A 13,693-nucleotide genomic window follows, 5' to 3' on the forward strand; every position below is an offset into this window, starting at 1 on the left:
AAATTAGAATCAAGTCCTCAGTCCATCATTTTGAACCTGATATAATAAATTAAGAAAAGGCAGTGCCACAAAAAATCTGATGGTTGGTAAAGTAATTAAATTAGAGCACACCTCGGCATGGGTAGAATACTGAGCCCTTATATGTAACTTCTCACAGAAAACACTTCAGGAGTATCTTAGTAAATTGGTCAGGTTCAAGAGATCTTTAGTGAAAAAAAGAGGGAAAAGCCTATATTTTAAAAGCTATTGTGTGTAAAAACTTGATAGAATGGCTCTAACTTGACAGTACCTATCATTCCCTCCACTCTCCTTAAGTAGGAAAGTATATGTTTTAATTTTCTTGTTGGCTTTTGGAATCAGAATTTGAATTTAGGAGAAAATAATTTTTTTTAATTAAAAATTATTATTTATTTTTAGCATTTTTCTTTTTAAATTTTGAGTTCCAAATTCTTTCCTTCCCACCTGCTGAGAAGGCAAGCAATATGATACCAATTATACATGTGAAATCATACAGAACATATTTCCATGTTAGCCATATGTTAAAGAAAAGCATAAAAAATTAAGTGAGAAAATTATACTTCAATGTGCACTCAGTTTATCATTTCACTCTCTGGAGGTGGATAGCATTTTTCATCATGAGTCCTTTGTAATTGTCATGGATCATTGTATTGTAGTAGTAGTCCTCGTTGTAGTAGTAGCCACCAAGTCTTTCTTAGTTGATTATCATTATGACATTACTGTTACTGTGCACAATGATCTTCCACTTCTAATCACTTCACTTTGTATCGGTTCATACAGATCTTGCCATGTTTTTCTGAAATCTCCCCCTTGTCATTTCACACAGCAGTCCTTCAAAATTCCTTCACAATCATTTGCCACAACTTCTTCAGCCATTCCCTAAATGATGAGCATCCCCTCAATTTCAATTTAGAGCTTTTTTTATATGACTTTAGATAGGTTTGATTTCTTCTGAAACTGCCTGGTTATATATTCTTTGACCATTTATCAATTGTGAAATGGCTCTTATTTTTATAAATTTTACTCAGTTCTATGCTCATTATATATTTGAGAAGTGAGGCCTTTATCAGAGAAACTTGCTGTAAAAAATTTTGTATATTACTTCATTGTCTGTGGTGCCTTTTAGTAAAATGTAGTTTCCTTGATTATCTCAAGGATAATCAAGTTGAATTTTGCTTTTTCTGAGATGATATTGCTATCCCTCAGGGTCCTCAAGTGGGGCCATTTGAATCCAAACTTCACAGAACAAATCACCTTAATTAAAGGATTTGTTCTCTAAAACTTGGACTCAGTCAAAAGGCCACACCCAAGGATCTAGAAGGCCACATGTGGTCTCAGGGCTGCAGATTCCCCTGATAGAGTGCTTGTCATAGAGTTAGGAAGAATGCATTTGAATCCCTCTTCTGACACTACCTGTCTGATCATGAGCCTCACTTAACCTTGCTGAGTTGAATGTTAGTTTCCTCGTCAGTAAAATGGAGTGATAATAATGATGATGACAATGATGGTGGTAATAATAATAGCTAGTATTTATATAGCACTTAAAGGTTTGCTAAGCGTCTTACAAATATTATCTCATTTTATCCTCACAATAACTATGGGGAGGTCAGTGCTCTTACCTCCATTTTACAGAAGAGGAAACTAAGGCCGGGAGCGGTTATAATGACTTCTCTGATGTCACCCAGCTAATAAGTATCTGAGGCAAGATTTGAACTTGGGTCTCCCTGACTCTGGTTCCAACACTCTTATCCATTGTACTACCTTGCAATACCCACCCCACAGAATTGTTCTGAGGTCGAAATCAGATAGTGCATATAACCATGCACTTTGATAACCATATCTATATCAACTATTATTACTCTTACTGTTTTTGAAGAATAGTTAGTAATTCTAAAAGGTTTTTTTTTAAGATAATATAAATCATTAGTTTCTCAGTGAGAGTTGGAATGACACTAAGGCAATAGTTAATATTAGTTAAGGTATCAGACTGTGACTTCCTACAGTTAAACTATATTAGAAATATATTCTTTATAACTTGAATCTTAGTGAAACTAAATAATGTACCAGAAAAGCAAGAGGCACACAGCATTGCTTTCAGTGTTTATGTCAACCTTTGTTCTTAAGAAGAGTAATAGATCAGTAACTAGTAGATCAGTAACATTGGGAGCCTTGTAATTTTAGAATTTAGTAATTCAGGAAGGATAGTGAAACAAGCCTTTCTGAAAGGCAAAAAAATCATTGTAAGGGAAGAACTTCAGCCAGATGAAAATGCAAATTAATAGAGGAAATTAGTAAGTAAAATTAATTTAGCTCTTATGATGACCAAAGGCTAGGGTCTAAATTTGCCGGATGGAGGAGTTTAAGGTTTGGGATTTCTAAAGTCCTCCTTTGAAATGGCATTTTCTTCCTCTGTGTTTAACAAATCATTATTTTAGATTTGAATTTGAAGCTATCTTGTTGAATTAGAGGTCAAACAGATGAAGCCTTTCTGTTTCTTTTTAAACCATCAACTGTCTTGTTTCATGAGAAATCATTTATTTAATATTCACTATCAAGTCATTTTACGTAGACATCCTTACTAGATGTATTTCTGGGGGAAAAAAAAGTATTCCTGAGGTGAAAATAATGCTTTCCTTGGGGGACAGAAACCTAGGTTCAAATCTTAACCTCTGTCACTTAATATATGTCACTATCTGTAGAATAGGGGTAATAGTGACTTATCTACTTCATAGGATGATTTTGGAGGATTAAATGTAACATTATATGAAAAAGCACTTTGTAAACCTTAAAGTACTATATAGATATCAGCTCATTACTGTTTTATTATAACCACTGAAATCCTAATCTGATACCTTTATTGTATTGAAGAGACAGTCCTGGTTCATGAAGCCTATGCCAGGGAGTACAAAAACTGGCAGATTCCCACCATGCTGTCTTGTAGTGGACTCTGTGTGTGTCTGTGTCTGTGTATCTGTTGTCTAGGACCCAGCCAAGCTAAGCTTACTAGAAAAAAATTATTATTATTGCCAAATTGGCTGCATTGTGATGAATTTTTTGAGTATATCAACTCCTGAATGTCATCTACTAAGCTTTAGAGAGGATGTGACCTACATTGCCTGACGAAATCATAGATTCTTGAAGTTTGAAGACATGTAATTTTATAAATTAATTTTTAATAAGAAAAAGGAGCTCATTACTTAAATAAACCTAGTGCTCTCAATCCTATAAAGTTTTTTTTTAAGTTTTTTTGTAATTTAAATTATTACCAATTAATATGTCTGTTCTTTAAGGTTGTTGGGTTTTTCCATAAAGTAAAAAACCAGGGGTTTTACTTTATAAGTTCTCTCCACAATCATAGTTTATGAAAAAAGTATTTTATTTAAATTCACTCTTGCTAGACACACAAAGATGAAATAGAAAGATGTGCCCCTTTGTATTTTCTCTGTATTTTTATAATTATAGATTATCCATTTGTCATTGATGACTTGGGACAGTTATTTCTTCTGTCTAAATGCTCACATTTTTTTCCCCTTTAATAAATCAAGGAGACTTGGGCAAGGAAGGCTATAATAGAAAGTGATCAAGATGGAAGAGAAAGGCAAGAGAGCCTTAAAAATGTGGAAAAATAGAAAAACCTAAAATAGGACCAGAAGGATGGATAGATGAGTAGTCTAAGAATCAAGCACAAGAGGCTAATGCTAAATAATTCCTGTCATTCCGTGGTGGTTGCACTTTAAAATTTTTCAGCTGTTACTCTGTCCTTCCATACTGTTGCTTAGCCAAGCTGTACATATTTATCTTCTTTAATCCTTTCTTCTAAGTCAGTTTCTCCATTCCCTCATTTGTATTGCTCTTCTCTGAAGTACCCTAAATGGAATGCAGTATTTTCTAGTGTAATCCATCTTACTAAAGTAGTGAAGAGGTAAAATTAGCGCAAGGAGTATTACCTCCCTATGTCTTTTTGTATTTGGCTAAACCTTATTTAGTGCTTTTACTGCTATATTACATCAGAAACTTGGATCTAATTTTCTGACCACTATCTGTACAATTTTGGATTTTTTTTTTCAGTTTCTTTTAATACAGTCATATATTTGGAAGTTAGAGGACTTTTGACTAAAATTTTTTTCTTTTTTTTTCCAACCTGTTTTTTTATTTTTAAATTCAATTTAAGGTTTCATAATTTTTTTTTACTTTTCTTTTTCAGATCATTTATAAAGAAGCAAAATAAAAAAATAAGCAACAAACCTCTTATACTGCTCTCCATAATTCAAAGTCTATTAGTAACATTTTTCATTTTCCCTTTTTATGTTATTGATTATCAATTATTACATCATGGGACTTTTTCCTTTTCAAGCTAGATTGAAGCCATTAAAAAAATACCCAAATAATTGACTCAATAATGCTAAGTATAAAGCATTTCCGGTTTGTTTACTAATTTATGATTTTTATCTAAAAGAACTAAACATCTTCCTTATTTAAATTGACTTTCACCAACACACTCAAGCCCACATGAGAATTTTTAAAAATCCCTCTTAAAGTCTTTCATAATTTAGTCAGGTAAACCTTTCTCAATCCTCTCACAGAAATCTTTAAGAACTACTACTAGTCAGTCATAAGTGACTTCTTGGTAAATTTGGTCTGACTTCTTGGTTGTTTCTTAAGGCTATCTTTAACTTTTTTTCTGGCTGTTAATTTATACTAATAGCTTAATTTTAAGCTATTAGGTCTTTGATAGCTTACTACCTCACTAAGACTTTTGGGATACCCTGTTTATGAAGACCATTTCTAGATTCAAAAGTATGAGATTTCATAATTGATAGAAATAATGCTTGCCGAAAGCTTTGCTAGTGATTCTGGGATTCTAGGGGAAAATATGAAAACTTTAGAGAACTCAAGTGACGTTTATTTTTTTTTCCTATTGCAATTTGAAGGCAGGACCTCTTAAGAAAAGCAAATTCAGGAAATAAGCTGTTTGGTAAAATAATATTTTAGAATAACATGTAAATTTCTAGACTGTGGCTTTAAAATATAGGGATATCGAGCTTCTGGCTAAAAAAGGAGTGAAAGGGATTGATAAAAAATATATTTCCTTGACATCTCATAAATAAGATCAAGAAAAACAGATTGGAGTAAGAAGAATAAAACAATTCTCTACCAAACTAGTTAACATAGAGAGTAATAGCTACAATATAGGGAGAATAGTAGTAGAGAAGCTCCTTCAAGAGTGTGTCAGGGTTTAAAACAAAGAAACCCTGTGGCCTCAAATGGCTATACACAAGTTCACAAAATATGGCTAGTAAAGCAAGGTGATCTAGATCCTAACGCAGAAAATAAAGTTCAGCCCTCATAACTATCACTAAGATTTGGTAGGATAATTCTCAGGCTTAGAATGTGACTCCAGAAAGGTATACCTTCTTTAGAAAGAACAGAATAAATAAAATCAGAGTAGTAAAGGAGTAAGATTGCATATTAAGTAGATAGACTTATATCTGCAAATCCAGGAATCAGAAGGGTAAACAGTAGTAGAGTATATTTGAAACAAACAAAACAAAACAAGACAAAACAAAACAAACAAAAAAAAATAGAAGCAAAAGAAAGTCAATGTGGTGTAGTAAGGGTCTCTATGTATAGTCAGAAGACTTTGGTTCAAATTTTTCTTCTGCTTCCTGTCAATTTTCCTTTGCAAAAGGTACTAGAATAGATGACCCATCTGAGATAGCCAGACTGTGGGAAAAACCAACCATCACTAGGTTACCTTTCCTCCCTTTCCTTACCCTTTCACCTTCTACCTGGCTAAGGCCATCCGCATCCCACTTAGGCTGCTTCAATGCCTGCATGGCTTGGATGAAATGGAAATTACCAGCTCTCTTCTTTCCATTGAGATAGAGGATCACCAAGCTTTACCATCTGCCTTATCTCTTGTCTTCTAAGATCCTAAATGCCTAACCATCTGCTTTGACTCTCTGTCTTGTAAACCCCTTGGCACTGTCACCTGATTTAATGACATAAATTTAGAACTCTTAGAATTTGCCGTCTGCCACTCTGCTGCCACCTTAGCATTCCTGGATTTTCTGTCTGTCCTGCAGCTGAACATTTTCCAATTAGAATGTGAGCTCCTTGAAAAAAAGAACTGTCTTGTTTTTTTCTATTTGTGTCCTAATGGCTTTTTCATTCATTCATCTCTAACATTCCTTCTAGCCCTAAATTTATGATCTTATGAATTGGTGGCTAAATAGAAACAATAGAAACCTTGGTAAATAATGAAAATTCCACTTTGCAGTTTATGATAGTGAACTAAAGGAAAGCTTGGACACAATCTGAAATGTATGTGCCTGGGATTTGGGGAGAACAGATTTCAGTGGATTTAGAGAAAATGTAGGTAGGGTTCTGAGACCTAAAATTCTACCCAGTAAATCAGCCCAAGAATGGGAAACTCAAAAACGAAATTTTGAAGAAGAAAACAGAAACAGTACTACTGAAGAAAAAAGAGGCCACTGCCTAAAGAGACTAATAATGTAACTGTACAGAGTACCATCAACCAACTCAGATTTTAAAGATGTATAGAAGATGGAAGCAAAGACAGGTAATAGAATACTAATAAAAAAGCATCTCGTGAACCTGTAAAAATAGTGTCATGAGCAATAAAACTTAGAATGGCTAGAGACTGGCAATGAATATTACGGACAATAGAGAGGACTTTTTTAGCTATGTTCGGGAAAAGGGCTGGCTCAAATAGAGGATAGGACCACTGCTCAGGGTGGATGGAATAATAACAGATGATAGAGTGCAGAACTATTCAGCTCTTCCTTTTGCTTTTTTTTTTTTTTTTCAAAGAAAATTTTCCTTGTAATGCAAAGTCTGGAAGTGGAAAGCTAATAGGGAATTAAAATCTACTGTAATTGAATCTATATGAACATGGTTACTACTTGCTTTTGGTGAGTTCAAGTTACTAGGCCCTAATAAAGAACCTCTAAGGTACTGTGAAAAGACTAGGGGCTCTGATTGATGGGCCTTTCACTTTGATCTTCAGAAGAGTTCCGGGAACATGGACGTGCTACAGGACAGGAGAAAGGCAAACGTCCTAATTTTCTAAAAAGAAAGAGAGTAGAAAGAATAGGTCAGTAAATGTCACCTCAATTTCTAGCAAAAACAGTGGATTTTTAAAAAGGCAATTAACTCCTAGAAAAGGAAGTAATGATCACAAAAAGCCAGCACAACTGTATGAAAAATAGGTCATGCCAGACTAACCTTATTTCCTTTATTGATAGGCTTAGAAAACTGGCAAATAAGGGAAATGTTTTATATTTTACTTAGATATTTTACTTAGATTTCTGCAAAATGTTTGATAGTTTATCCCAAATTATTCTTATGAAAGTGATGGTGAGATATGGACTAGGCTGATAGTAAAATTAGATGGATTTGGCTTTAGTTAAATGGTTAGACTGAAAAATGTCAGGTTCCATATTCATTTAGCAGGACTCCAGTAGAATACTACAGTGCTTAGACCTGTGCTGTTTGCCAATTTTATCAGTGATTCTAATAAAAGCATAGATGGCAAGTTCATCAAATTTATAAATGATGCACAGCTGGAAGAGATAGCTTGCATTGGATGTGAAAAGTGGGAATCCAAGAAGATCTTGATAGGATGGAGGTTTTCCTTTTGTGTCTTTTAGCTATCATCAGCTCTTACCATTTTTTCACATTTATGCATTACTTTAAGGCCCCTTTACCTTGCTGTATTCTTGCTAAATGTTACCCAGTTGTCTCAGGAAAATTCCCTTTCCCTTCTTTTTGTGGCTTTCATACAAAACTTAGAGTGATTTTAAGTGTTTAATGAACACAAATGAACCTTTTTTTGTGGCTGTGAACACGTTACTTAGACATCTTTTTCCTTAGCATCTGTTTCCATAAGATAGTGCAGTGGATAGAGTGCTGAGCCTGGAGTCAGAATTGGGCAAGTCTCTTTACCTCTGTCCACCCCCATTTCCTCAACTGTAAAATGGAGATAATAGATAGCACTTACCTTCCAGGGTTGTTGTAAGGATCAAATGAGATAATATTTGTAAATTGCTTAGCACAATGCCTGATACATACTTGTTTGTCCTTCGTTCTGGAAGAGGACCGTGACATCAGGGAGGTGATGCCATGACATGCAAGTGAATTGGATTTGAGTGAGCGAAGGCTGTGCGGAGTCACCAACTTCACTTTCTCCTCTTTGGGTCCAGTGGCAAAATATAAATCAGGAAGACTAGAAATGGTCCTGGATGCAGTGGGAGACCTTAGCCTTTTTAAAGCTAAGGTCTTTAACGGATCTCTGTTTGACTGACATCACCCATTCAGTGATTAAAGCTAAGAGAGAAATGAGGCAGAGAATGGCCTCTTTTATCTAGTCAAAAAAAAAAAAATCAGTCTGGGAATCAAATGAGATAATATTTGTAAGTTGCTTAGCACAGTGCCTTGTACATAGTAGACACTATATAAATGCTTGTTTCCTTTCTCTTCCCCCCTTTTCATTTTTTTTTTTGTTTAAAAGTATATTGTTAAAATTTAGTTTTCTATTGGCAGTCCTTAATGTGTTAAAAAAAATATATGAAATGTTCTTGTCATAAAATAGTGAAAGAACCAACTAAATATTTTTTGTTTTGTTTTGTTTTGTTTTTTTGCTTAGGCAGTTGGGGTTAAGTGACTTGCCGAGGGTCATACAGCTAGTAAGTGTCAAGTGTTTGGTCTGAGGCCGGATTTGAATTCAGGTCCTCCTGACTTCAGGGCTGGTGCTCTATCCACTGCACCACCTAGCTGCCCGAGAACCAACTAAATATTACAGCTATTTTTGGATACAAAATAAATGTATCATTTTTATATGCTTTAATTATAGACTAGAGAGCCTTTCTTAAATTGTTTGAGGGATGAGGCAATTAGCAGAATAAATGGGTGTTAATAATTAGAGTGATTTCTGTCTACCATTTTTCAAAAATATGTTGTTTCATTGTATGTGTTTTGTCTTAAAACAAGCCCTTTTGTAGATTTGAGGTTTAGATTTTAAGGTAAATATTTTAAAAATATTGGAATTAATTGCCGATTTTTGAGATATAAAAGATAACTGGTAATAAATTTAAGTAATAATATAATAGATATTGACATGTGATTAAAGTTAAAATGATATGCAAACTACAGTAATTTTTAAGGTCAAGGTGTTGAGAATAGTAATCCTTAAAGTTTACAACCAAGTTGCTAGCACCAATTGTGGGAATTTTATAACAACTGTATTTTTTGTTATGTTGTACAAACTTTCCTAATTAAATTCCTTGACAAAGACTTATTTTAACTAGTTAAAAATGGCTTCAGGCATTCTCCCTCTTATTTATTGAGTTGAAAGAGAAGAGGTCAAAATAATATAGGAGCAGATTTGAGACAATTATAATGTACAAGGCAGTGTACAGCTTGCCTAAGGTACTTTTCCTTTTTTTATATTTTACAAAATAATCTTAAAGTATTTTAAGCTGTACTATCAGTATTAAATTTTACTTCTAAAATAATAATCAATAATCCTAAAGGTTTCCAGCATCAGCTTTCATTTTGTAATGCACGAGCTTTACTATAATATAAAACATTATGACATTTTAATTAGGAAAATAGATCGTGGAACTCCACATGTTGGAATAAATTTTCTAGGCACTGTTGCTTGAGTATATTGCATGTTCTAAATTGGAATGAAAAATACATTAAAACTTGTCTAATTAGATCAACTTTCAAAGTTGAGGGGTTTGAGAGTGGTAATGGTGGAGGTAGGTGGCTTTTTAGAGTCTGTACAGAGAAATTGAATGCAACACTTTGGTATTTCAGCAGAAAGAAAATTTTGATTAGGGTTCTTGGGCTACATGGTTATTTTCCATTTTTGTGTACCACAGGCAAAGGTGAAGATAGTGATGTACTCAGTATCAATGCTGATGCATATGACAGTGACATAGAAGGACCATGCAATGAAGAAACAGCTGTGCCAGATGTACCAGAAAATGTCAAAAGTGAAGCTGGTCAAATAGATGACCTCCAGAAGGACATTGAGAAAAGTGTGAATGAAATACTGGGATTGGCAGAATCCAGCCCAAAGGAGTCTAAAGCAGCCGCACTGACTGTCCCTCCCTCAGAAGATGTTCAGCCTTCAGCGCAGCAGCTGGAGCTCTTGGAACTTGAAATGAGGGCCAGGGCGATTAAGGCCCTGATGAAAGCTGGTGATGTTAAAAAAATAGCTTAAGGTTATTTCATTTTAATGAGCTTTTGTATTTCCTTGAAGGGAATAATGTCAGTTTATTTCAGTTATAAAATTTATTAGTATTTTATGTGACATTCCTCTTTCAACCCTATTTTGCAAAGCCTGATCTTTGGCCAAAAATGCTTATGGTTATTTTTTGTTGGTTCTACTGTGGGGTTTTTGTTTATGTTTTTTTATTTTTTTATTTGTGACTCATAAAGCTGGATTATTTGGACACTTTGCTAGATCAGTATTTATTTGGGCCTAGTTATTTCTTGGCATCCATTAACAAAGGGTCCCAGATTATATACATTTAAGTCAAAAACATGACTTAATGCTTCATAAAAGTAATGACCAAGTAGGTTGCCTTTTAAGACTGCCTGCACTTTTTCAGCAAGAAGTTAAATTGTTTCCCTTTAAACTTCTTTACAATTGAAAAATTCAGTTTTGTATATGCACTTTTAAAAATACAGTGTCTTGAAGATGCCTTTTATTGATTTTTGAAATATTCTAATGTGGTGTTGCCAGGCTTACTTCTCATTGGGTCCAAAATGTTAAGAATATGTATTTAGTTAAAGCTGAAAAACTTTATTTTTTGGACAATTAAATGCATACTTAAAGATCTAAAATGACTGAGGAGGAGCCTTTTTACTTAGTAACATAAATCATTTTCCAACAAACAAACCACTTTAAAAGGTATTTGGTTCTGTTGGACATTTTGTTGAACTTCTTTCCTAATTGGGGGAAAAAAATTCATTTACATTCCAAGTTATGAGTAAAAGAGAATATTTTATTGTACCAAATTTTATCTGGGAGTTTTTGGTTGAAGATCTGATGTGATAATTCATTCAATTTAAAAAAAAAAAAAGGACTGCTGTTCTGGGGATGAAGACTTTTTGATACTTTGCCAATAATAAAGTTGTTTCATATCAGCATGGAGCACTTTGATCACCTAATAATGTGACAATTACCCTCTAGTTTTGTAGCATTTATAAGAAAATTAACATCTTACACTTTATCTTTAGGATACTTATTTTTCTTTAGCAATAATTTTAAATTTTAGTACAAAGCTAATTTGGAAGACTCGACTTAAAATAAAGCAGTTTTTACTGGAGTGGATACAGTACCTTAATTTTTATACTTGACTACAAATATGATGGTCACAGAGGTTTTCTAACAGCAGAAAATACATGGAGCTGCATTTTTATTGTGTAGCTTATTATTGTATGTTAGCATTGAGTTGATTTCCTATGGAAATAGATGACACTTATTAAACAAATGTACTACACATATTCGTTATGTTTTGATTCCCCAATCCCGATTTTTTAAAGTTGCCATATTTTTTAATCCCTGAATCATTCTAATGAAACTCAACAGCCAAAAATTTTTGAAACAGTTATCTTTAAATTGGTAAATGTGGATATTAATTTGAATAACAGGTTCCCATTGTGACTGGTTTAAGATGAAATAACATTAATTGTGTTGAAGTAATCTTTTTTCTTGAACTCATAAAAACAGACTAAGTTAAATACTAAGTTTCTACTAATCTAATGCAAAATGAACTTTTTAAAAAGCTTGCCAAATTATTAAATGAAATAGATGATATTAGTAATGTTACTGTAACAAGAATTGTAGCATTTTGAGTGACTCAAGGATGACAAAAATGACTCCCTTTAAGGACCATAATTTTTCATTTAAAATCTATTAGTCACTCTGATTGGAGGACATTTGAATGGAGTGGGTGAGTATGAGGTAGAATGGAATGAACAAATGAGAAGTAGTCAGAATTATGCCCACGACAAACAGGTTCTCTATTTTCAGAGATGTAGGTGTAGGGGTATGTTCATTTTCAAGTTGAAAAGGCTTATAGTGCAAGGCAATAGTTAAGCAGAGAAAGTCTTGTTTTAGAAATATTTTAAGTAATGGAGAAAGTCTAGTATAGATTTGTGGTGCCATGTACAATCAGTTGAGTTGATGATTTCGTATTGAGCTGTTGGGTATCCAGCATTGTTCAGAATTTAAACTCAATCATATTACAATAAACATAAGCAGATGAATGCAGGAGTTCTTATTTCTTAAAGATTAAGAAAAACCCACTTGTGAAATGTTTCATCACATTCTTTTGTTTGTTTTTTCTCAAATAGCTGACATTATATAGTAAGCCACATTGCCTCATGTTATCCTTACAATAACTCTGTGAAGTAAGTAGGTATTTTTTGTCTGGATTTGTGATTTTATCGATGAGGAAACCCTTAATATAAAACCATCTCCTTTGATGCAGATGAGTAACTTTTCTCCAACTGAAAGTCTTGTAGGGTTCCCTGGGGCACTGAGAGGCTAAGGAATTACCCATACTTACCCAGTCAGTAATATGTCAGAGGCAAGACCTGAACAATGGTCTTCCTGACTACAAGGCTAATCCTTTGTCCACTCTTAAAAGTAAGTAGTTCAGGTAGTTTTGTCACCTTTTTATTGTTAATGAAATGGGCCCAGAGAAGTTGTGACTTGTCCAAAGGCGTAGAGCAGAGGTTCCCAAACTTATTTGGTCCACTGCCCCCTTTAAAAAAAAAATTACTCAGTGCCCAATTTAAAAAAAATGTTTTTTATAAATTATGCATTTTAAATTTGATAATTTATTGTAAATTTGTGGAGGTTTTCCTGCATTGAAATTTTCATGCTATTAAATATTGTGTCATGTAACCATATAGTATTGTATTGTAAACAAGTCATTACACACATACATTCATGCCAATATATGCTAGACTTCCAGACAATGCATTGCATGCTCACCTGCCAACACTTGCTTCTTAAAATCTGTTGGCGGACCTGACCATTGATTGGTTATAACTTGAATTTTGTGTGTTTATTTGGAAAATAATTTAATCACTGGGACTTCAACTCTGTTATATAATATATGAAACATGTATGAATGGTTTTTCAAAAATCTCTTCTTTCCTTATGCTTCCACAGCCCCCATATTTTTATTCAATGCCCACCAATTGCACCCGAAGCTGTTACCTCTCACTTGGATCATTCCAGTGCCCCCCAGGGGGCGGTATCACTCCCTTTGGGAACCTCTGGTAGAGATATTAGAAAACGTCAGAGCTGGGCTTTAAACCCAAGTCTTCCAATTCCACTGTGCTTCTTTAGGCTGAGTTGATCTACTATCTTTAGGATGATTTTCCAGGCAAAATTAATTAGTAGTTAAACATAGTTAAATCTTGTTCCCAAATTTATCCCCACTAATTTGTTAGTTTAGTAGCTTGATTAGACTTTTGTTTGACTCAGTAGCTAAACTTTTAAAAATTGCTTTTCTTTTTTATTAAAAACTTAACAAAGTTTAACATTTCAATAAAAGAACATTTTATATGAAACTGAGCTTGTGGTATAGTATGGAAGTAACATAGTGTGATAGATAGAGAGCCA

General features: G+C 33.7%; 1 protein-coding gene across 2 annotated transcripts in view; it reads left to right on the plus strand.

Moving 5' to 3' along the window:
- CAAP1 (caspase activity and apoptosis inhibitor 1) overlaps positions 1–11,555 on the plus strand; it is a 59,653-nt gene extending 48,098 nt beyond the window's left edge. For both annotated transcript variants that reach the window (XM_027839725.1, XM_027839726.1), the window contains one exon: positions 9,927–11,555. In XM_027839725.1, the coding sequence (XP_027695526.1) occupies positions 9,927–10,270 (344 nt within the window). In that variant the 3' untranslated portion in view covers positions 10,271–11,555. The remainder of the gene's footprint in view (positions 1–9,926) is intronic.
- The last annotated feature ends 2,138 nt before the right edge of the window (positions 11,556–13,693 follow it).

The sequence above is a fragment of the Vombatus ursinus genome, unplaced genomic scaffold (assembly GCF_900497805.2).
Source record: "Vombatus ursinus unplaced genomic scaffold, bare-nosed wombat genome assembly UNPS02014832.1, whole genome shotgun sequence".
NCBI lineage: Eukaryota > Metazoa > Chordata > Mammalia > Diprotodontia > Vombatidae > Vombatus > Vombatus ursinus.